General features: G+C 39.8%; 1 protein-coding gene across 22 annotated transcripts in view; it reads left to right on the top strand.

Annotated features, from left to right (window-relative positions):
- The window catches only part of DLG2 (discs large MAGUK scaffold protein 2), a 1,704,777-nt gene that overhangs the window by 1,270,894 nt on the left and 410,659 nt on the right, over positions 1–23,224 (top strand). For 17 of the 22 annotated variants that reach the window (XM_032488766.1, XM_032488765.1, XM_032488764.1 and 14 more), the window contains one exon: positions 13,218–13,373. The exons of the other annotated variants lie outside the window; for them this stretch is intronic. In XM_032488766.1, coding sequence (XP_032344657.1) covers positions 13,218–13,373 — 156 coding nt within the window. The remainder of the gene's footprint in view (positions 1–13,217; positions 13,374–23,224) is intronic. 22 annotated transcript variants of the gene reach the window in all.

Genomic DNA, 23,224 nt, shown 5'->3' with positions numbered 1-23,224 from the left:
GCACACTGGGAATGCAAAAACAAATTAAGAACATCTGCAGACTTAAAAGAATGCAGCAAACCAAAAGAAGAGTCAGAGTAAACAAGTATATTATACCACAGTGTGAATGTATATGCTGGAGGGCAGAGTACTGGCAACACGGGAGCTTGTGAGGCAAAGGGCCAGCTGGCTGCCAGAGAAAATGATGCCCAGTTAAATCTGAATTTAAACACCAGATTTCAACAGTGGTAAACAATTAATCCTTTTCAGTATAAATATGTCCCATGCAATATTACCATATTTATATTAAAATATATTCATTGTTTACTGGAAATTCACATTTAACTGAGCATCCTATATTTTTATTTGCTAAATCTGGCAATCCTAAACATGGCCAGAAATGTGATTTTGTCATCCGAAGAGGAAGTCATCTCTTAAGAATGAATTCATATCCGTGAAAATGACTAAACGTACGAACCAGGTAGCTGCCAGATTTCCTGTTTAAATACCCGTGGCAGTCATGACATTTACCAAATGCCAGTCAGGCACTGTGCTAAGTGCTATTCAATCATCATTTCATCTAATACTCATAAGGTCCTAAGAGGAGATAAGTGCTATTCTTGATTCCTGAGAGAAGAAACTGAGGCCCGGAGATAAACAAATCGCCCAAGATCACATGGCTTCTAAGTGATGGGGCTGGAATTCGAATCTAGAAGGTCAGACTCACAGCTTACTCTTTGTTCTATTCCTTATTGCCTTAAAAAGAGGAACTATAATTCCCAAGATGACCGAGAAATACAATTAGACCCTGAGGAGAAATATATGCTAGAATTTTTTTAAATAAAATATAATGATTACATGCCCAGGCTCTGCAGCCAGGTGACCAGGGTTCAAAGCCCATCCCTGCCACGAACAAGTCAGCTATGTGAGGAGAGGCAAGGTAGTGGTAAGTCTTACAAATAATAAAATTGTATGTGTCTTAGGATTAATGGGTGAATTACATAATGCATGTTATAGAAAGCAAGTGTAGCACAGCACCTGGCTTGTAGCAGGTTCCCGAGATGTAAGTACTTACTTATAAGCAGTTGTTGATGTTGTTGTTGGCATTATTACTATTATTATTTAAAATCCATCAGGGTGCAAAACCAGGGGGCAGTCATAAAGAATATGCTGTATGGGAATTGGTAAGAGAGAAAAATCTGCAAGTAGGTAACTTCAGAAGGCTTTCTGGAGAAAGTAGGAGTGAGACTGCTAGAAACCGAGAATAAGTTATACATACATTCATGGGAATTTCCTAAAATATGCAGTTGGGAGAAAGGAACAACACGTGTCATTTTAGTTGGTTGTGAACCATCAACTCAAGATCTCTTAGTCTGCAACCTTAGTAGCAGTGCTTCTTAGCAAACAGTCCTCTCCAAAGAGCGGAAGGCAGTGGAGCTACAGCAATCTTTTGTTGTTATGGATGTCTTGTCCTTCATTTCTGGCCGCCAGGCAGTCTTCATAACCTGCTGCCAATAACAGGCCCAGAATGGTAAATGGTAACAGCTGCATGAAATAGAGGAAAATGTACCATTTCCTAAAGATGGGAAAGAAATCCATTTAAGTGATTTAGTTAAAGCCACTTCATCCTGCCTGTAAGCAGAGAGTATATCTGAACATCATCTTTCCTACAGGGGAGCTGCTGTTATACTCCACCTGAGCTTTCAGTCAGTTAAAGGCATAAGGGGTTTTCTCTCCTATCAAGTCTGTATTACTAACGTAAAAGCAACACGCAGAAGTATAGAGCTGAGTTGACATACTGCATTCTGCTTTAGAAGGCATGATTTGGCTAAACATATTCAGAAATTCATATGTAGGTGTGAATTTTAAAACTCAAGATCTTACCAGATTTGGAAACCTTAAGTTTCAGTGTTACAGGTATAAGTCATCTTGGAGCCTCTGAGAAAAGAAAATGATTATTGTAGAAGTAGAGTTTTTGTTTTGTAACATTAGTTTTAATATCATGATAGACACTTTGGACCTTCTTTGGGAGGGAGGAGGCTTTGTGAAGCTCCTCATATTTTTCCATCATTAAAGCTCTTCTCTTTTGTTGTTTCCAAATTTTTCTCCCAGAGGAATGGTTTTGTTTCCTTTATACCATCTTCATACAGTCCTGGCTGAAAATATACAGGTGTAGGTAGTCACTCCACAGGCCAAACCTTAGACTCAGTGAATGCCCAGCTCACCTCAGACGGTGGTGTCCCGCCTACAGCTTTGCTGAAAGGGCAAACCCAGAAGGATCAGGTGGTTCTTCTTCCAGCCAGATTTGAATGGACAGGGTGTGGACTTGGCCCAGAGGATGCCAACCCAGATGCTAGCCAGTCACCAATAATGTGGTTTACTCAAAAAAGTGAACTAGGTCTTTCAAATCCTTAGGAATTTTTCATTGAAAAGCAGGCCAAAGGAACAACTCTCAGTGAAAGGTGAAGCTAGTAGGTGATGATGTAAAGGAAGCCAGAGGGGCCACCCTGAGTCGTGTGCAAGTTGATGTTACTGGGAAACAGAAGCTAAGAGCAAGCAGAAACTACGAGGTAGAGAGCGTCTCATTTAGAAATACCAGTTAAAGAAAGGGGTGGGTAGCGAGAGAAGAAACGTAGCACAGAGAGAGAAGGGGTTATCTTGATGGGAAAGCTCTGGAGTAAAGACCCAGCTCTTGAGAGCTCATCTTTCTGATCTCAGCCAGTTCAGCTTTTTCTGACTTCCCTTCTGCATATGTCCTATCACCAGGAAGTAGCTCAGACAAGCCTCTGTGCCCTGCAGTTAAATTTCCTTGCAAACAAAATGTTTGCTCACTGAGCAGAAGGAACGATTTTATCTTATTCACTGTCAATAATACCTCTCTCTGGGCCTGGTACAAAGTAGGCCTTTAGTAAATACTTATACAAATGAACAGTCAAAATGATTGAACCCGTTTAATTGCGTTCAGTGCCTGCTAATCTCCATGGCTTCCAGTCGCCTGTGGATATTAGACTTGTACTCAAGACATGCCTACCTTTTCAAGTCTGTCTCCTACTCAAGCCTTTAACAAATTTCCTAAATGGGGCGTGTTTTCAGATTCCTCTTTAGCTTTGCACATGCTGTGTGTCACCACTTCCTAGAAAGCCCTCTTTCATCCCACCCCAGCTCTGCACCCAAATCCTACTTCCCACTGTGCTTTCTTTCACATCATAGTTCAAGTCCCTTTCCCAAGTGGTAAGAGAATGAGGTGTTTTCACCCCCCCCACTCTTCCCTACAACCCCATATGTAACTTTGAACTCCACTTTATCCAGCATTATAAAATATTTTCTTATATCATTAAAATATTTCATGAATATTAACTCTAATGGTGAAACGTGGATGTATCTTATGTTCTATGCCTTTGTCTCCTTGCTGGACATTTTCATTGCTTCCTTAATTTTGTTTTGTTCTTATAACAAATCACAATGACTTTCTCTCTGTGGAAGCCTTTGTTCCCCTTTTAAAAATATTTTCTTCTTAAGATTGCACACTAGAAGTAGAATTGCTGAACCCAAGGGCAGGATTACTTCTAAAACGTCAGATATATATTGCCAGATTGCTTTCTTGAAATGTTTTAAGGGGGTTTTACACTTCACAGTACCGGAAATTTGAGTGTCTCTCTCACCATACCACAACTAAATTATGATTTATCGATTTGAAAATCCTTTATTATTTTTAAACAGGCAAAGCGGGCATATCATTTAATTTGTATTACTTTTATTCCTACTGAGGTTAAACATTGATGTTTGTGTATCCGTTTGTCATTTTTTTTCCTCTTTTGTGATTGGGCACTAGCAGCCTCTATTTTCTATTCAGAGGTTTTTTTTTTTCTTTTTTATTGAGTTGTAGGAACATCTTAAAAATATTGATAAATATATTGAAGTAGATATTTCCCCAGCTTATTGCTTGTTTATAAGATTTTCTACTTCAGTGGTTTTAAATTTTTATGTAGTCAAATCTCTCAGCTGTTAATGTGATTTCTTCGATTTACTGTATGCTTAAAAATTTTTTTTTGCCATCAGGATGCTGTATAACTAGTAACCTGCTTTCTTCTGTAGATTTATATTTTATCCTGGAGTTCAGTTTAAAAAATTATTTTAAATCTTAAACAGTAGATTTACAAAAATATGAGTTCAAACACTCTGATAGGACATACAAAACCTTCCATCAGTAATTCAAATCCATGTCTCAGAAGCCTTGGTCTGGCCATACTGACCTTATGTCTTAGATAATATTTGTTTCAACATCTTTCAGAACGCCGCAAAGATGATGTTGTAGCTGTACACACTCACCCAGCACCACAGTATTGTGACTCCTATAGCTCTTTGGAAACATGCCTGTTAATAGTCACCATTGTCAAGGTCATAGACTTACAACCACTTATTCCAGTAAAACAGTTCATGAACCATATTCCCAAAAGGGGCCAATTTTGCTGAAACCCAAGCATTCTTTTGAGGAAATAAAGCACTTAATAATTCAAAACTTTTTAAATGACTTTAAATGGTCTGCCATTTCTCTTCTCAATAAGCAAACATAGTAAAATATAACCAAGAGTGAGGTTTATGTAGAGAAAATGGAGAAATTGATCCTAATTTCTATTTTTAAAAAGTAAATATTTACAGATTACGGTACATAGACTATGATTAATAGCAAATTACTTATGGCCCAACAGTTTGATATGATACCACAGCTGTGAGCCACACAGGAAAGCAAATCATTATGCAGGTACAGGCACACATTCAGGGTTAGAAATGGGGATGATATCTTGTTAGAGGCAAGGAAAATAATTGAGAGGTTCAGGGAAAGTGAGCATCAGCGTCACTTGGCTCTGATGCAGGGTCAGGTACCTTTCTAATCAAGAGCAAAAGTGAGGATTTAGAAGGCACCAGTATGCAGTGCCTTTTGTGGTACTAAAACCCGCTGATTGTTACTTGCTTCCACATTACATTACAGTGGGAGCAGCCTTCTCAGAGGCTTTGCTTCTCTGTGAAGGCGAGTGAATGCCTGACAGTCTGGCCGCTGTGGGTGCCACGCGCAGAGGGAGGTGCTTTCCCCAGCAGTCTTCCTGTGTATCTCGCGGCCACCCTCAGGCTCATGTTGCTGTCCCCACTTTACAGATGAGGTTGCTGAGGCTCAGAGAAGTTCAGAAGGTCACACAGGGTAGAACTTGGAGAACCAGCCTCCCAGCCTAGCTGTTTCCTTACCCTCACTACACGGCTTCATGACAGTTTAATTCCGTGTATAATTTTATAGTTTACAACTTTGCTGGTATACAGAGAAGACTTTTTAATATCATTAAAATGAGGAAGCTAAGTTCTGGGAAAGTTACGCGAGTATGGGGCAAATGGGCATCTACCCCAGAGGCCCCGGGGGAGTCCTTGGGGGCCCAATCTGATGATGCTTAGAATCAGGGAGACAAATAGATTCTTACAAATCGTCTGGCCCAGTCTGTTCCCAGACCTCTCCATATCATACTTGAGGTTCCTGATGGTACCTTCACCAAATGGCTAACACTTCTCTGCTCAGAATTCAGTGTAAAAACAGTCAGCCTCCTCCTTAATCCTTATCATTACAATGTCAGAGTCACACGGTGAGCCATGTAGTTCACCCTTGGATCCTACATGCTCTTTTATCCCCTAATTACTTTTAATCTTCCCAGAATTCTGCCCTTCAGACCTATCAGCCCAGGCCTGGAACTCAATCCTCTTATGCTTAATTATCTACATCCTTGGCTCAAAAAACAATGTGTTATTTACAAAGAAGAGTATGAGTCACCCTTTTAAGATTTAGAAACCTTTTCCTCCACATTACATCAGGCAATACACTAGATGTTTAGGCATCCACGCCCTCAGCGTTCCAACTGCCATCTTTAGCGTCATGTGGCTCTATGTCCTGCTAATGTCGAGCATGGGCCCGGATGCCCCCTGCCCACTTAGGGCAGCCAAGAGAGGTCACAGCAGGATGAAGAGTGGAGAAATCTGAATGGTCTACAGATTTATCTGTGGCAGTCTGTATGACAGAGATTTATGGTCAAAGGCATAAAATACATAACCCATTTCCTCCCTGCTGCCATGTCAGGCTCCTGCTTTTAGTTCTAGCTCAGGAAGAGAAAAGTAGAAGTACTGATCACTTCTTCTGTCACAGCTGTATTTCTTTTCTATGATAGTGTTTTATTCATATGCTCTTACCCTTGGCAAAGCTATGGGGAAACAAAAATAAATGAGATTTGATCCTGATCCTCTAGGATATAATAGTCTAGAGAAGGAAAGAGCCCAGTACACCAAATCTAACAGTATGATGAGGAGAGGACCCTGCCCGAGAAGGCCTGAGGGCTTTGCGAGCAGTCCTTTTAATGGAGACGTGGAAAACTCAATAAAATGTAAGTCACTCTTCCTGTCCCTCTAAGAGAAGTGAATCTTACTCCTTTGATCTCCTATCTTCAAGTGCCACACAGATGAGCATTTACAGTCACCATCACTGTCATCATCATCACTGAATTGAACATTTACTGTCTGTGGTACATGGCTGGGACTTAGGGTGAGGCAGGCAAGGCCCACACATCAGGTGCAAAACTTAAGGAGGCACCCAAAATTTCAGTAATTAAAATAATAATATTCTAGTGAAGTATTTTAGAAAATAAAATTAATGCAGAAGAATCCATGGTGAAAAAAATATCAAAAGTTTAAAGACAGGACCAGTGTGGTATGTGTCTCAAGTGAGATAGGATTACATAGGAGTCTAAGCTCTTGACTCTTATTTCTGAGTGGCCTAGTCTAAGCTGGGGTGAACTGAAAGGCACAGTAGAAACAAAGTGCGTTTTTTATTTCCACTTTATTTCCACTTTATTGCAAACAAAAGATCTGATTTGAGCGCCAGTAAGGGAATATGGTGGGAGGTGACAGTTGATTTCCACTATACAACTAATGTCATATGCGAAGCAGCAGAGAAATTCAGTAGCTTGAGCCCTAATAGCCCCACCTAAAAAGGAACCCAGACTGTTAGTCTAGATTCAAGAAACCTCTGGATACTTTCCAACAAAATTTGGTAGAGCTTCTCTCTGGTGCTCTGTAATTAATGGACACAACTACAGCTACCCTTTACATGTCCGCATCTTTCCCTTCTGCTACCGGTTTGTTTGTTTTTTTTTCCTGCCCCTTTATTCACATTCCATAGGAGGATCCAATTGGCCTAGTCTATTTTGAGCACCACCATACAAGGCATGATTGCACAGTTGAGGCCCAGTCCTGGTCCAAGCAGCTTCAATCCGGGAGGGGACTGGGCTGGGTTGGAAGGGGGCAGTTGCGGGCCAGGTAATTGTCCTCAGCATCGGGGGTAGGTGAAGCACCTCCCTCTAACGCACCAGCATTGTGGCTTAGCGATTGAAAATGCCGAGAAAGCAGAACAAATAGCAAGAGCTAATGGAATTCAGAGAAAAGAGAGATCACCAAGGGCCAGGGTGTGCTAATTATATGCTCTAAGAGCCGGCAATTATAAACCCATCGATATGCAAGGAAATGCTGATGGCTCAGCGCTGGAGACTACAAAGCCATTTATCTGTGCCCCCTGATAAACGGGCAGCAAGATAAATGATCTGTTTATAAAGTCACTTAGAGATTACACTAATATCTCTAACTAATTTCCCCCCTTCTGGGGGGCATCCACAGAATGAAGAGAGCCAGTAGGTACCTTGGATTAGATTCCCATATTCATTACCTTCTGACCTAGGCTACTCTGGAGGTTTGTAATAGGATTAACAGGCCCTTTCGCTTGTCACTGACTGAGTCACTTCCCATGGCACTTCTTCACTGAATACATTGGAAGTGATGGTGGCATCTGTTCCTGCCACCCAGATCCCAGTGACGGCTCATAAATTGGCATTTCTTGTCTATCTGGCAAAGAGGTCACAGAGAATACAACTGCCTGGAAAGACTAAGAATGCTGACTGCTGGCACTAGGCCTTCTGGAACTCAGGGCTAAGAAGTCTTCCAAGGGGCCCCATGCTTGTGGGGTGACTCTCACAGGGAGAGCAGGCATCGCTGTGGTCAGACTTGCCGAGCCATGAAGCCCATCCCTCTGAGAGCTGATGAACTGTGCACACCAAGTACTTAAAGCCATCAGTTTCTGACAGTGTTGGAGTTTCTGTCCTTCATTATAACCTGTAATTAATGATAGTCTAAAACCTTTGAAACCTAAGTAGACAATTGGGAATAAGTTACGGCTTTTTGAAAGACTCAAAAGTCTTTTTCATTTCTCCCAGTGGAGAATGATTTTTTAAAATCAATCTATCTATCTCCATCCATTCATTTAAAGAGACATTTCTCAAGTACCTACTGTGTGCCATTCCCTGTGTTCAGACAGTAACTTGTGTAGTACTTAACATAGTATATACCTATAAATACTATATACTACATATTGTATATATGCACTGTATACTATACATTATAAGGTAATATTTATACTCTCATATACTTGTGTAATACATAATCCAGGATGGAATCTTTGGACTGTAATAAAGCTAGCAGACAGAAATCTTCAAATGTGAACCCCATTTTTGTGTCACTTGGAAGGAGATTCTCACTGATATTTTTAATTTAGTTGTTTCGTTGCAAGGAGACATTGTCAGTATTTCAAGAAGTCTTTGTCAAGTCTGTCAAGTGTTTTGTTATGTTTTGGTGTTTTTTCATCTAGCCATCTCTTAAGATACCAAGTGTTCTCACAATAAAGAAAAGAAGCTGCATTTCATGTGTCTTTTTAGCCAGTGACTGTGCAAAATAACACGTGAAAAAATAGGGAAGGAATGAAAGCTTAATGATAGGTAAAAATGAGCCTGCAGTATCAGTAGCTGTGTCTTCTTGATCTTTGATAAAACTTTGAATCAAGAGGAATTAAGCTTAAGCAAGGAGTCAGCCCACAATGAAACAATTCTGGAAGTGACTTTCTAAAATACAAGATATTTAAGCCTGCCCCAGACACCAAATGTACCAGATATGTGAGTTGTGAAATAACTCACATATTTATGATCGTAATACGGTTCTAAAAAATATATAGATAAGAAAATCTCAGGAGTTCAATACTAATCAATGTACTGGGCCTCATTTTTATCATCTTGAATTTATGTAGTGTTCAGAGAATAAAATTTCTTCCCTAATTTAGGTGAATACAATAGAAAGATTTTTTTTCTTAAGGTATATATGTATTAGCCAGCTCTGATTCTGATCATTTGTCTCAAAATATAGTGCTACTGAGGTAAAAAGACTAGCATAAAATAGGTAGCATCATTTTCTTGGTCTGTGGAGACAACACCAGATTGAGAAAATTGAATAAGCCCTCTAGGCAGAAAGTACAATGTTACTGAAATGACTTCATCATGAAAATGTTTTATGGCCTGAAAGAAGTCATTGATTCCTTTATTCTTAGCCCTGTGCAGTTTAGATCAGCCACCATTTTATATATGTTTTTTTTTTAATGAAGATGCAGTGAATTCTCTAAACAGTCATGGATTTTCAATTCTAGAGTCAGAAAATAGCATTCTTTAAATTTTTATGTGTACACAGAAAGGGTTACCTGGACTTCTGACAGAGTTAAATGTATTAGCACCTTATGGTAGGCCCTTCTATAGTCATTTCTTTTTATTAGATAATCAGCCTTATGTTTTATAGGGGTATATCTGTAATATTAGGTCCTGTTTATATAACAAACAAAAATCACCGTAGCTTAAACAAGATATTTTATTTTTATCCTCCATTAAAGAACTCCATGTCATCAGTGACACAAGCTCTACCATTACGCTATACTGTCTGTATTGTTTGCCTTCATCCTCAAAGTTGCTTCATTGTCCAAGATGACTTCTGAAGCTCCAACCATTGTATCTTGGCTCCAAGTCAGCAAAGGGAGGAAGTGAGAAAGAGCAAGACTGCAGGGGTCCCAGCTAAATCAGCCTCCCGTTAAGCAGCCGTATCAGGAGGCCCACAGCCACATCTACCTACAAAGGAGTCTGAGAAATAAAAGTCTTTATGACAGGGAAAGTGACCAGTGGAAAACCTGGTTCCTATTAATAAGAAAAGGGGAATGCATGAGTGTTTGGGAAGCAGTCCAGCCATCTCTGCCACAGCGGCTCTACCTGTGGCAAAGCTGGAGGACAGCAGCAGGTCCTCTTGTGATAACCTAAGCAGAATAGTTCCCATACAGCTCATACAGGCCTCTTCATTTCTTACTTAATTCGTATTTATGCAGCCTATTAACGAAAGGTTTTTCACGAGCTGAATGTTTGTGTGGACAACATATTTTAGGTACAAATAAGACTGCGATCTCCCTTCCTTAAAAAGCTAAAAATAGATTTACCATGTGATCCAGCAACCCCATGTATCTGGAGAAAACTCCAATTCGAAAAGATACATGCACCCCAGTGTTCATAGCAGCATTATTTACCATAGCCAAGACATGGAAGCAACCCAAATGTCCATCAACAGATGTTTGGATAAAGAAGATGTGGTATAAATATACAATGGAATACTACCCAGCCATAAAAAAGAATGAAATAATGTAATTTGCCCCAACATAGATGGGCCTAGAGATTATCATACTGAATGAAGTCAGGCAGAGAAAGACAAACATCATAGGATATCACTTATATGTGGAATCTTAAAAAAAAAAAATGACACAAATGAACTTATTTATAAAACAGACTCACAGACATAGAAAACAAACTTATGGTTACCAAAGGGGAAGATGAAGGGAAAGATAAATTGGGAGCTTGGGATTAGCAGATACAAACTACTATACACATAAGTAGGTAAACAACAAGTCCCTACTGTACAGCACAGGGAACTATATTCTATACCTTATAATAACCTATAGTGAAAAATAATATGAAAAAGAATAAATATATATACATACGTGTAACTGAATCATGATGCTGTACCCCAGAAACTAACACAGTATTGTTATCAACATTACTTCAATCAAAAACATCAACAATACTTCAATTTTTTTAAATTGAAAAAAAAAAAAAAGACTGTGACCTCCCAAGGCGACTTGCTTTAGCTAACAAGAATCATGCATCTGTCTCCAGAACCATGGGCAATGTACATTAATCTTCATAAAGCTGATTGTATCAATGGAACAAAAATAGACGCCCCAAATCAAGAACAGTATTCAGTCTTGTTTTATAAGGGCTGTATTTCAGTGGCTAACTGAAAGTGCCTTTCCTTTTACATCACTTTCCATGGTGGGAATTACTTATAAAACTGATAAAAACACTTTTTAAGAAAACTTCGCAGCTGCCTTTTTTAAGGGCTGGTGTTTACCATTATAAATTGTGTACATGTATAATCAATAAACAGAAATTCACAAACTTACTAGATTTTTCTCAAAATGGAGCACTTGTCTTAACTAAGAATAGATTCCCTAATGTAGGAAAAAAATCTGGCTATTTTATCTCAAAAACCTTTAATTCCTCTTGGCAATGTTACAGTATTAACCCCTGGGATGGAACAGGCCAACTCCATCGTCAAGTACTTCCTTTTACCACTGAGATATCTATTCTGGAGGACAAAATAGACCTGGATTCCTCCCACCTACGCCTCAGCCCCTCTACTGTGTTATACAGAATAGACAGATCAGGGCATCTCTCTCTACGCGATAGAAAGCTCTGTGTTGGGGAAGAATCTGATTCTCTAGATAGCGTGTCTAAGCTAAGACTGGCCCACGGCAATATTATAAGTTAGGTAGTTTGTTTTAATGCTTTGTTTATTCTCTTTTCTCCCCTGTTCTCCTTCCTCAGTCAGTTCAGGAAACATTGATTGAGCACCTATTACATATTAAAGGCCATGTTGAGGGCTGGAGCTACAGATACACAGACAGTGCCCTGACTGAGCTGGCCGCCTACACCTCCCGTACCTCTGCTCAGGCACTTGGCCACCACTCGCTGTCTCTGGTGTCTCGTGGCCCTAATGGGCGCTTTCTGCCTCCGCTGGGCGTGGTGTCTTGGACATCACCCTACGTACTGATTTGCTGTTTACCTTCCCAGACAAGCTCACCCTTCCTGGGTCCATGGGCCATACTGCTAGCTGGTAGTTGTTTCATTTAAATTCTGCTCTTTCAATCCTTACCTTAATGAAAAGACGTTGGTAGCAATTTCAGACCATGTGTTAAAAGGGTAGGGGATAGAGTTATGAGATTTTTTTTTTTTAATAACCTAGGACTTTGTAGTACATGGATGTTTCTTTGACAAAAAGTCATATATGCACATTTGTAAATAACAGCTAAAAAAAAGTTGCTATTTTCAATAATGTTTTAGTATCCCTAGATGAATTCATTTAATAGAAATTTTACTAAAATTATCATCCTCTTTGTAGAAAACTCTCTGAAATCAATTACTGAGGTGGGGGGGAGCCATTAATAAATATATGGAGGAGCCATTCAGATCAAATAATTAGATTCCTGGGTAAGGCCAACCCCCCCACAACACACACACACCAGCACCAAAACAAAAAGCAACATAAATGTGGGAAGTTGTGTTCATTTATTTGTCCATATACACATTCAACAAATAGTTACAAAATATGTACTGTGTGCCAGACTCAATTTTAGGTGGTTAATAAAATAAATGTAGTCTCTCTCCTCACACAGTGTGTGGTATAATGAGAGTGACAGTAATAAATTAAACAAATAAACAAAAAGGATTATTTCAGGCTGAGAAAAAAATATGGTGAAAAGGTGCTATGAAAAATAATATGGTGTCCTGGCCAAAGCGGTCAGGGAAGGTCTCTGAAGTTCACACTTAAGATGAGACTCAGGTTTAAGAAGGAGCCATGCCTTGACTGGGACATCATGCTGTACACCAGAAACTGATACATTATTACCGACTATACTTCAATTAAAAAAAAAAATGAACCATGCCAGAGGATCCCAAAGTTTGGCATTTCAGGCTGGCTTATCCAAAAAGGTTCGGCTTTTAAAGGTGGATGATGACTCTGTTGAGGTATCTGACATAGGAATTTTAGTCATGCCACGTGTCAGCCAAAGTGCTCATTTCTAACAGAGAACTTGTTTCCTCCAAAGACTCTCAACTCAGGCCTAATGGAGGCCACGGCATTGCTCTGGACGTTCGCTGTTGCAGAGGGTGAAATGCTGCTGGGTGCACGGGTGTTTGGTGTGTGCACTAACCATGCATCTCTTTCTTCTCCTCTTGTGTCACCAGGCCTCCGGAACCCGTTTACAGCACTGTGAACAAACTGTGTGATAAGCCTGCTTCTCCCAGGCACTATTCCCCTGTTGAGTGTGACAAAAGCTTCCTTCTCTCAGCTCCCTACCCCCACTACCACCTAGGCCTGCTCCCTGACTCTGAGATGACCAGGTACTGCATGCGCTTCCTCACTTCATCTTCTTGAATTGCATGTGCTTCCACGGGGAGGAATGGGTAGAATCCGCCTCTGCTCACTTCTCTTGCACTCGACATCCTCCTTAGGGTGGAGAGATGTTCTGCTCCCCTGGTGCAATGGGAGAATTAAGAACATTGACTTTTTTTTCTTACCGTGATCACAGAGCGCTTACATGTGATCACATGATGCTCCAAATGTTCTTGGTTCCCATGCATTTTTAATAAGGTATTCATTATATTTTCCAGAGAATTAATTTTGGAATTTAATTAGCACTATATTCCTCATTCAGAAGGGCGAAAGAGAACATTTATTGGATACATTTTTATTAATACATTTTTGAATAATAATACTGTGCTCTGTGCATAACATAGCCTAAGAAATAGATACTATTAATGCCATTTGATATTTTAACTAAAATATTAAATTATCATCACCATTTAACTGATTCCTTGAGGTATTAAACGACTCACCCAACACTGCAGAACTAGTTGGCTCTATCTAACCTTGACAGAGTTAAAAAATAAAGTCTTTCCCTTGACAGTATATTATAATGCTAGGTGTTTCCATCTGCTAACTTACTTAGTTATTCCCATTTTATATAAGAAAACTGAAGTTCAGAGAAGTGAAGGCATTTCCCTTAGTATGATATTGCCAGCAAATGTGGAGTCCAGATTTGATCTTAGAATGTTTTGAGTCTTTCACAACAGTTTGCAAACAAAGTGTTTTAAGTCTAAAAGTGGGACATAATTCTGCATATGTATAACAAATAGTAAAACCCCATCTTCATGTAGCACCCTTCAGAGAGAGAGAAAGAGAACATAGTGTTCCATAAGGTAGTAAAGGGCAGCTTAAAACAGGGAGATCTCAGCTGTGACGTTTCTACGTGTAATGGGGTGCTTGTATTGTTACGTTTTCAGGTAGAATGTCTTCGTATGTCTTCATGATATTGTTAGGGCTGAGAAAATGTAGATTTCAGAATGATTCTTAGTGGAAGTAGATTTCTCAGGTGGGTCTCCTTAGAACATCATCTCTGCTTTCTGTGATTGTCAAAGAATAAGTTTAGAAGTCAATTAGTTGCCTCGGTAGGGGAGTTAAATAACAAATTTCAGATTATATCTAATATTTCTAGAAATAAATGAGAAACATACTTTTGGCTGTGTAATCAGCTGGGACACTTTTCATTAATTTGCAACAGGTTATAATAATTTTGCTTTTTAAAAAAATTCTTTATAAATATTAAATCCTCGTACATTTTTAACAAATCATAAAAACTACTTCTTGATACTTTGAAGCTAGGAGGGCAAAGTCACCGTAGCCACAGGGAAGTGAGAAGGCACACCCACCTACCATGTCTTTCTAGTAATGATGCGTTTGTAAATAGTCAGTTACATAAAGGCAGCTAACATTTATTGAGCTCTTCTTCTGTGCCAGGAGTGTCGTTAAGCACTTCGGATGAATTATTTCTTCTAACCCTAACAATCACCTTACAAGGTAGATATTATTATTATCTTTGTTTTACAAACGAGAAAATCAACCCTTGAGAAGTTACCTGATATGCCTAAGGTCATTCGCTACTAAGTGGCAAGGCTGGGATTCAAACCCAGGTGACCATTAGCACCTGCAGCTGCATAGGCATGATGGCAGAGACATCTTTGCTTGCTGGAAAAATCCTCCACTCATTTCTCTTTGTCTTCCCTTTCTCTATTTTTAGCTGCCTTCTCATCTCCCTTCTTCTGGCTCAGTGTCCATGAATCTTTTTTAAACCCATGTTCTTTTCTGATGAACCCAAAAGTTATATTCCTTGCATCCCATTGGGGATTTTGATGATTCCTTTCCTAAAAATGCACCAATAAGTGGATGACAGGTCTACCTTTTGTGTGGACCCACCAGATAGGATTCTTCCCCATTTACTTTCTTTAATGTGTATTATGAAGACCATAGAGGGTTTTCCCAAATTAAAACAAAATTACAGTATAATGTTGAACATGTATTTTTCATATTATACACCCTCAACAGTCCTGATACGCACTAGTCCCAACTCCTATCTTCCATCTTTCTTTTGGACATTCTATTTTCTATTTATTCTAATTCTGTCCCCTTCTTTTTCCGTCTTCTTTCTTTATTATGCGTATTTTTCTTATTTATTTCTTTTTTAAAAAGTCATACATGCATACCCATTTTAATGGCCTTGTCACTAGTACACTGATACGGAAATTCTGGACTTCACCCCCACTCTGGACCCCTTCCACACCTCCCCAACTCAGTAAATGGCATGTACATTTACTCTATTGCCCAAGCCCAAAACGTGAAAATCGTACTTCAACTTTGTTTTCCCTCATACCCTTCATTCAATCCATCTTCAAGTCCTGTTGATTCTACCTCTAAAATGTATCTCAAATCTGTTCCTTCTCCTCTACTTCTTTTTCCACCACTTTAATTCAGGCCTCCATCATCTTCCACCTACAGTAGCCTCCTGATCGGTCTCACCCCTTCCCCTGTTGTCCTCCTGTTTTATTGTCAGTGAAGCCAAAGCGATCTGTTAAAAATACAGATCAGATCTCTCTTTCTCCTTTGCATTTGGATAAAATGCAAAGTCATTAACATCTTATCCAGGCTGTGCATGATCTAGCCCCTGCCTGCCTCTTAAACATCTCATTTCACTCTTTCCTTTGCTGACCACACTGTTCACAGCAGCCTTCCTTTTCTTCACAGGATGCACTAAATCTCTTCCTGTCCCAAGCAGTTCACATGTGCTCCTTCCTCAAACTGAAAAGCTCTTCCTACACTTTGCCTGATTAACTTCTGGTCATCTTAGATCGAAGTTTAACTTGTACTTCCTCAGAGAAGCCCCGTGAAAGAGAAAATCAGGTCCCCTACTGTATTCTCTCTTTTTCTTTTTCCCCATATGTCTCAAGCAATTTATATTTAATTGTATGTTTATTTATGTGATTTGTAAACCAAATGCCTGTCTCACACTCTGTGTTGCAAGGTCAATGAGTAGAAACTGTCTATTTTGTTCCCTGCTGTATCCCTAACACTTAGCATGGTGCTGGCACAGCCGGAGCTCAGAATTATTGAGTGACTACTAAATACACGTGGAAATAAGATCTGCAGACAAGCAAACAGGTACCTGTTTCAGGACCGGTTTATGGCTCAAGCTGCGCTTTACCCAATTTTTCGTAGGTGTATAAAATACCTCCATGAATGAGTGAATCCAGCATGGGCACGAATAGCAATAGACTAGAACTCATTGCGTATATTTCACTTTCACCTTAAATTACCTTGATGGTCAGTGTCCACATTATAGATTAAGTAGCTCTCTGTTCTTCGTGAAGATTGGGCAATTCCTTTCAGAGATTATTTACTTCCTCTCCAATGGAAAATGCCTCTCCAAGCAGATGTTTCTTGAAATGCAGCCAGTAAATCAGGAGACAAGTTCAAAGAACCTAGTTCCATTTATGATGCCATCACTTGCTTTTTCCACTGTGACTTTGAATAACTTATAGAATCTCAGAGGTAGATGAGAACTTAGAGTTAGATAGATAAGCCTTTATCCAAGTCTGATAATGATGAAGAAACCCAATTCATTGTCTTCATGGGTCCATGTCTTACTTCTACTCATGGTAACATAAAAATATTTGGGGATCTTCTGGCCTGAAAAGGATATTGTAAGAAAATATCTACCAGTTCATTCAACCACGATTTATCAAGGACTGACAAAGTGCAAAATATTATACTAGGACAATTTTTACAAAGGTGTAAGCTGAAAAAGCCAACCAAAAATATTGAAGGAATGGCTAATCTTTAAGTTGTAATATGTGGGAATGTATATTTTGCAGGGCATTTAAGAATTTCCCATGGTCTATTTCAGAAGCCTGCACATATTGATACAGTAATTACAGTCTCAGATGAGGATATGAGCTAGTTCTGGAAAGTTAGCATGTGAAACCACCCTTCCATGTGTACCAATTAATCTCTAATCAGCATTCAGAAAAATGGAGGCAAGTCAGCAAAAGCAAGGAGAATCAGTCATCTGTATTCTCTGCATTTTGAATACCCAACTTCTCAGCTCTGTGAACCGATGGCAATCATCCAGGGATGAATTAATTGTATACACAATTTACTTCTATAACATCATCTAAAAGAAAACAGAGAAGTTACAAGTTTTCCTTAGCAAAGCACTTTAAATTACTTGGCAAAGTGTCAGCTCCTCAGGCTGCAGATTATGTTTAGAGTAATTGACTTTTCAGACCTTGCAAGAGCAAGAAATGGGCCGAGCCTAGAATCAAACTAAAATTTGGAGCTCTATGAAATACAAATGGGGTTGCTGTGGGGCTCCTGCTTATCCAGGACATCTTTTTCTTTAAAAAAAAAAAAAAGTAGTTTTTGATGTTGTAATTGGTTTTTCTACTTTGGAAGACTGGGAAGTCACTCAGTTTTTAATACTCCCGGGGCAGGGAAAATCATATTCTTTCCTGTTTTCTCAACAGGTATGACATATTTTCATTTGTCCATTTACATAGATAGTCCTAATTATTGTTATTTTGTAGTTGATAAACAGAGGCTGAGATAAACCAGATGAGGGCTAGCTAAAGTATACTGGCAGATTTTGGATAGGAAATGGACTCTGAAGCATTATGTGATCATAAAACATCTTCACTCCTTGATGAGTATGTATTTTTTTAACTGAAGTATAATCAGTTACAGTATGTCAATTTCTGATGCACAGCATAATGTTTCAGATGAGTATGTATTCAGGGGACTTCTACTAGGTAACCTGGCATTAGCCTGGATGCTAGGGATCCAAAGGTGAAAAAGAACTGGTCTGTGCCCTTAAGCAGTTCAAAGACATATAAATGAAGAATTCATTACTGTGCATTGCAGTATACATCTGCTAAAGGCCCTCAGTTTCTCCAGTGTCCTTAATCTCTAGGTAACCAAAACCAGACTATCATTACATAAGAGATGCTGATGGAAGCAAGCATGCTCTTAGACTGTCCCTTCTGTGGCAGCATGAACATACACATCCAGGAATGTTCCCTACTCACACCTTATTTCATCAGTTCCCAGTCATTTATAAGCAGCATTCTTTATGAGAAACTTAACCTTACCTTCTTATGGGTTCATCTGCTAGTCTGGCTTCTAACAGTTTTCCACAGAATTTTCCACAGAATCCATGTCTGTAATTCACTCTTTGTAGAAATCATAAAGTTGGCAGCCTCAAGCCATCCCTAGTTTGGGGACACAGAGCAAGATCTTACAAGACTTCATCCCTTTGTCAAAGTTATGGTGGGTTGGCTTTGGCAAGCATTCTCTCCTTATAAAATATTAGAAAACGTATCTGTAATGTTTAACTGTCTCCAAGGTCTATAAATGCAAAATCAAATATAACTTCTAGACATAATAATGCTATAATAAAAGTACACGTGAGTCTCTTAAGAGTAAACAGAGGGGGAACCATCTAACTGTTTCTATTTTTCTTAAAGTTTTCCCAAAGACAGTGAGCTGATCAGTCAGATGAGGGAAGAAATGTGGTCCAAGTAGAAGAAACAGGACAGAGTTAAGCCTCATAATGTGTCAGAGCACAGGCATTCTGGGGCACCCAGTCGTTCTGTGTGGCTGAGGGTTATTGAGTAGGTGGTAAAGTTGGAGGCACAGGGAGTTTCAGATCATAGAGGGCGTACCTTGCCAAGCTGAGGATTTTAGACTTGAGCCTGTAAGCAGTGAGGAGCTGTTGAAGAGTTTTAAGGCTGAGCAAAGACATAATTCGATTCGTGTTTGGAGAACGATCACTCTAACTGCTGTGTGGAAAGAGTTTGAAGGCAGGGGGACTGGTTAGTATATCAAATAAGGTTGAAAACATGAAGAACTAAACTGAAGCGATGGAGATGGAGAGATACAAATAAATACAGAATTAATCATCAAATAGACTGGGTGGTACTCAGTGACCGATTCAAGGGGAAGAATGTTCTGACTTGGAGTAGTCACTAGGGGGTGGTTGCAGTCTCCTCTTGGAGACAGGAAGCACTCTTTCATGAGAAATAGATTCAAACATAAAACTCTGTAGAAGGAAACTGGCAGGAAGAGGAGGCAAAGTATATGAGAAGGTCTCTTGTTCCGGATGATGGCAGCCTGATGTGACAGAGGAGTCAGAGACAGTGTACAGACCCTGTACGTTTGAGGCCTGCCTTTGGCCATTCACTCGCGGGAAAAAAAAGGGGGAAATACGTCTATGTGTGCGATTCTCCTTTTAGGAGTGTCGTGAGGATCCAGGGAAATAGAGCAGATGAATTTTCGCTTAGGCACTACCTGCATTAGTCATTATTATTTCCATATGCTTATTTTATTGTCAAGCCTTGAGCTCATGTATATTTATTTTCAATGCTCTCACACATCAGGTGAAGAATATTTACTACCCCAGGGATATCCCCGGAGGCCATAAGAAAGCTGTGGATGCAAATGCCTTTTATCATTCTTAACAGCAGCGAGTGTCCTTGTCACCACAGGCAGAGTCATATATCTTCCCTTTTACGATTACATGTACAGTCTCCCCGCAAAAGGTGGCATGTTTCTGAAGCTATATGCAATGTCACACATACATAATTTTCTTTTTTTTTAACCTACTCATGGAGCAGTATTTCTATCCCATGTGTACCTTTTTAGGAATATGGACAGAATGACAGCTCCTCTGTGGAGCACAGAGTAGCAGCCAGGCACTTTCCACCTGTGCCTTCTTGTTCCTAATACACCCAGTGACATTGCAAAGGGTGGGTTTTGACGTAGCAAGTGGAAGAACCAGGACTCCAGCCGGGGCTTTCCCACAGCCAGGCTCCTGCTCTCCCGGAGCCTTAATCCCCTTCTCGCATGCTCCACCGCCTCTCATTCCTTCCTCCATGTCTTATATCCTCTCTGCCCTGGATCTGTGGCTCCTGCGAGAGCGTTCCAGCCTTGTCCACATGATGTAATCTGGGAAATACACCATTAAAAGAAGAAAGAAGAGGCTTAACAAATCATTGACCTTCTTATCCCCTTAAAAGGCTGATATAATCTGAAAGAATTCTTAATTTCGTTTTTAATTAAAACCAGGAGAGGAAACCCTCCGGGCACGGCTCATAAGGCTCGGCTCCTGCCTGAGTTTATGCAGCAGCTTCTTCTTCAAAGGCCTCCACTGCCTTTTTGAAGTAGGTGATCACTAAACCCAAGTCGAATTAAGGAAACTAAGGAGAGATTAATTGACTCCCACAAAGTCACAGAGGCAGTTCTCGCCACATTGCGTCTTATAGCTTCTTCTCTGCACAATGAGATATATGCAGGGATTCACACGGAAAGAAACGCCCCTTGCTTTGAAATTAATGCATTTTCTATAGAGACACTTTTTTTTTTGAACATGCCATTTACTGTTGGCTTTCACTTATTTTGTTTGTGTTTTTCTTATATTAGAGAGGAGATGTCCTTTCATTAAGAATTCAGGAATTTTTTTTAAAGCACCTTTACAATGACATTGTATAGTGTAAAGGAGGAAGGAAGACAGGGAACTCACCCTGTTCCTAAAGCTCTCATTTACTCTTTGTAACAATCCTGGTGGGTTCGGAGAAGGAGTCTCGGAAGAGCTAGGAGATGAACCCAGACTGGTCTTCTTCCAAACTTCCTGTTCTGGGATATTCAAATAATTCTCTGTGATGCCACAGTCTAAATTTAATAGACGTGCGGTTTTTAAAAAGCCAGATAACTTATCTACCTGAGATATTTGTTATGACTGTTCTCCCTTAGTTTTAGTATATTTGGGGTGGGGGCAAGCAATCTTTATTTTTACTTTAGTAACCACTGTTTTATTGAGCAGCAAATAGAAACTGAAGAATTAGCATGATTTCAAAAGTAATCCTTTATGGAGGCAAAGTAGCTGTGAGAAAATGCTATGCAAAATCACTATGGTAACAAATTATAGGAACTCAGAAAGCATCAAGACAGTAACATTAAGCCGTAACACCCACAGCATGGATATAAATTAAAACTGCTAACGTGTACTGAGTGCTTTTATGTCCTAGGCACTGTTCCGAACTTCTATATGTACTCACTCATTGTATCCGCATGACAGCCTCTCGGGTAGGTATGGTTATTCCAATTTTATAGAAAAATTAGGTACATATTTTAGGTTTGTTGGGGCGGGGGGTAATTACTTTTAATGGAAGTACTGGGGATTGATCCCAGGACCTTATGTGTGCTAGGCATGCACTCTATCACTGAGCTATATCCCCCTCATGGTGCCTATTGAACTAACAAATGGAAACAATGGGATGAGACTGTTGAAATTGAGTATGTATATCTGGACTTACACTTAGAATATTAATTTCATTAGAGCAAGGTTCTTGTTGTTTTATTTACTGTTGTAATCCTTGTGCCCAAAATGGTTCCTGGCATGTAGGTACTAATAGTAACAGTGATGATGATGGTGATGAAGCAGAAAAAGGAGGAGGAGAAGAAGAAAATAATCACTGTTATTTATGTAACCTTATTACTTGCCGGGCTGAACTTTATACAAATTAGCTCATTAAACCCCATAGAAATCCAAGAAGGTATGTGCTGTTATTATTATCCCCATTTTGCAAGTGAAGAATCTGAGGTCTGGACAGGTTAAGTGACCGGTCTAAGGTCATGTAGATAGGACGTGGATCTAGCAAGCTGGTACCATAATCTGTTCTTTCACATGTGCTCAATACATATTTATTGAGTGTTTCTCTCATCACACATACCACTCCTCAAGTATTAAATTCTGAGAAAAAAATATACATCATTTAACCATAGTCACATTTTAATAGCCAGGTCGCTAGCTAGATAATGAATATACGGTTAAGAGCGTAGACTCTCGAATCAAGGTGTTAAGGGTTTGAATCTTGCCTCCACAACTTTCCAGTGATGTCAGCTTGAGCAACTGGCAGCTCCTCTGACCATCTGTATCCTCAGTCTGTCTAATAGCGGTAATTGTGGGATCCATTTCCTGGGTTGCTATAAGGATTTAATGAAGAGATAAGTGAGGTGACAGCTATAAAGTGCCCTGTCGCTGCTGGCTGTTTAAATGTGTGTGTGTTAAATGACCTATGATGACCCGCTAAATAGATACCTCGGGCTGAAGTGGGAAGGAATTTTTATTAAAGGACCATTTATAAAGGGCTATTTTCATTCATATCCTGATGGTGAGTCCAGTGAACCGTAACAGGAGATGAGTGTTAGGGTTGGCAGGATGGGAGGAAGGGCTGTGCAAGACGACTTATATTTATAGAGAGATCTAAATATTTTAGAATGCAGAATTTTGTTTTCATTAAAGGATCAAAATTTACCTCTCAAAGCAGAGAAAGTAAATCTCCCATTTCAATTCTTTAGTTCAGTTCTGTAGACCTTACGCTTATATGAAGTTTAAAGGATCCCTTGAACAGGGTTTTTAAAGTCAGCAGGGATGCGTGTTCCAAACTGAATACTAACCTAAGATCGCTCTATTCCAGAGACAATGAATACATTAGAGAGGAAAGAGGAGTTTCATGGTTTGCTTTAAATGGGGGGGGGGGGTATACTGGGCCTCGCTACTGCAGGCCAGAGCCTTTGTCTACATTTAAAAAGGCTCCCCTTCTTCTGCATGAAGAACAGGAAGTGCCAGGGCCCCAGTGTGACGTGTAGATGGAGTGAAGCCCGGATTTCCAGCCCCAGCTCACTCCCTTGGCCGGGGGTTCGTGTGAACAACCGACCCAGCAGAGTGGACTGGCCCAGACTGAGGACAGGGATAGAATCACGTTTCTCTTTTCTGGTTCCGTCTCTCAAATTCATTCTGATGTTC

The sequence above is a fragment of the Camelus ferus genome, chromosome 10 (assembly GCF_009834535.1).
Source record: "Camelus ferus isolate YT-003-E chromosome 10, BCGSAC_Cfer_1.0, whole genome shotgun sequence".
In the NCBI taxonomy this organism is placed as follows: Eukaryota; Metazoa; Chordata; class Mammalia; order Artiodactyla; family Camelidae; genus Camelus; species Camelus ferus.
This window is presented reverse-complemented; position numbering and strand designations above follow the sequence as displayed.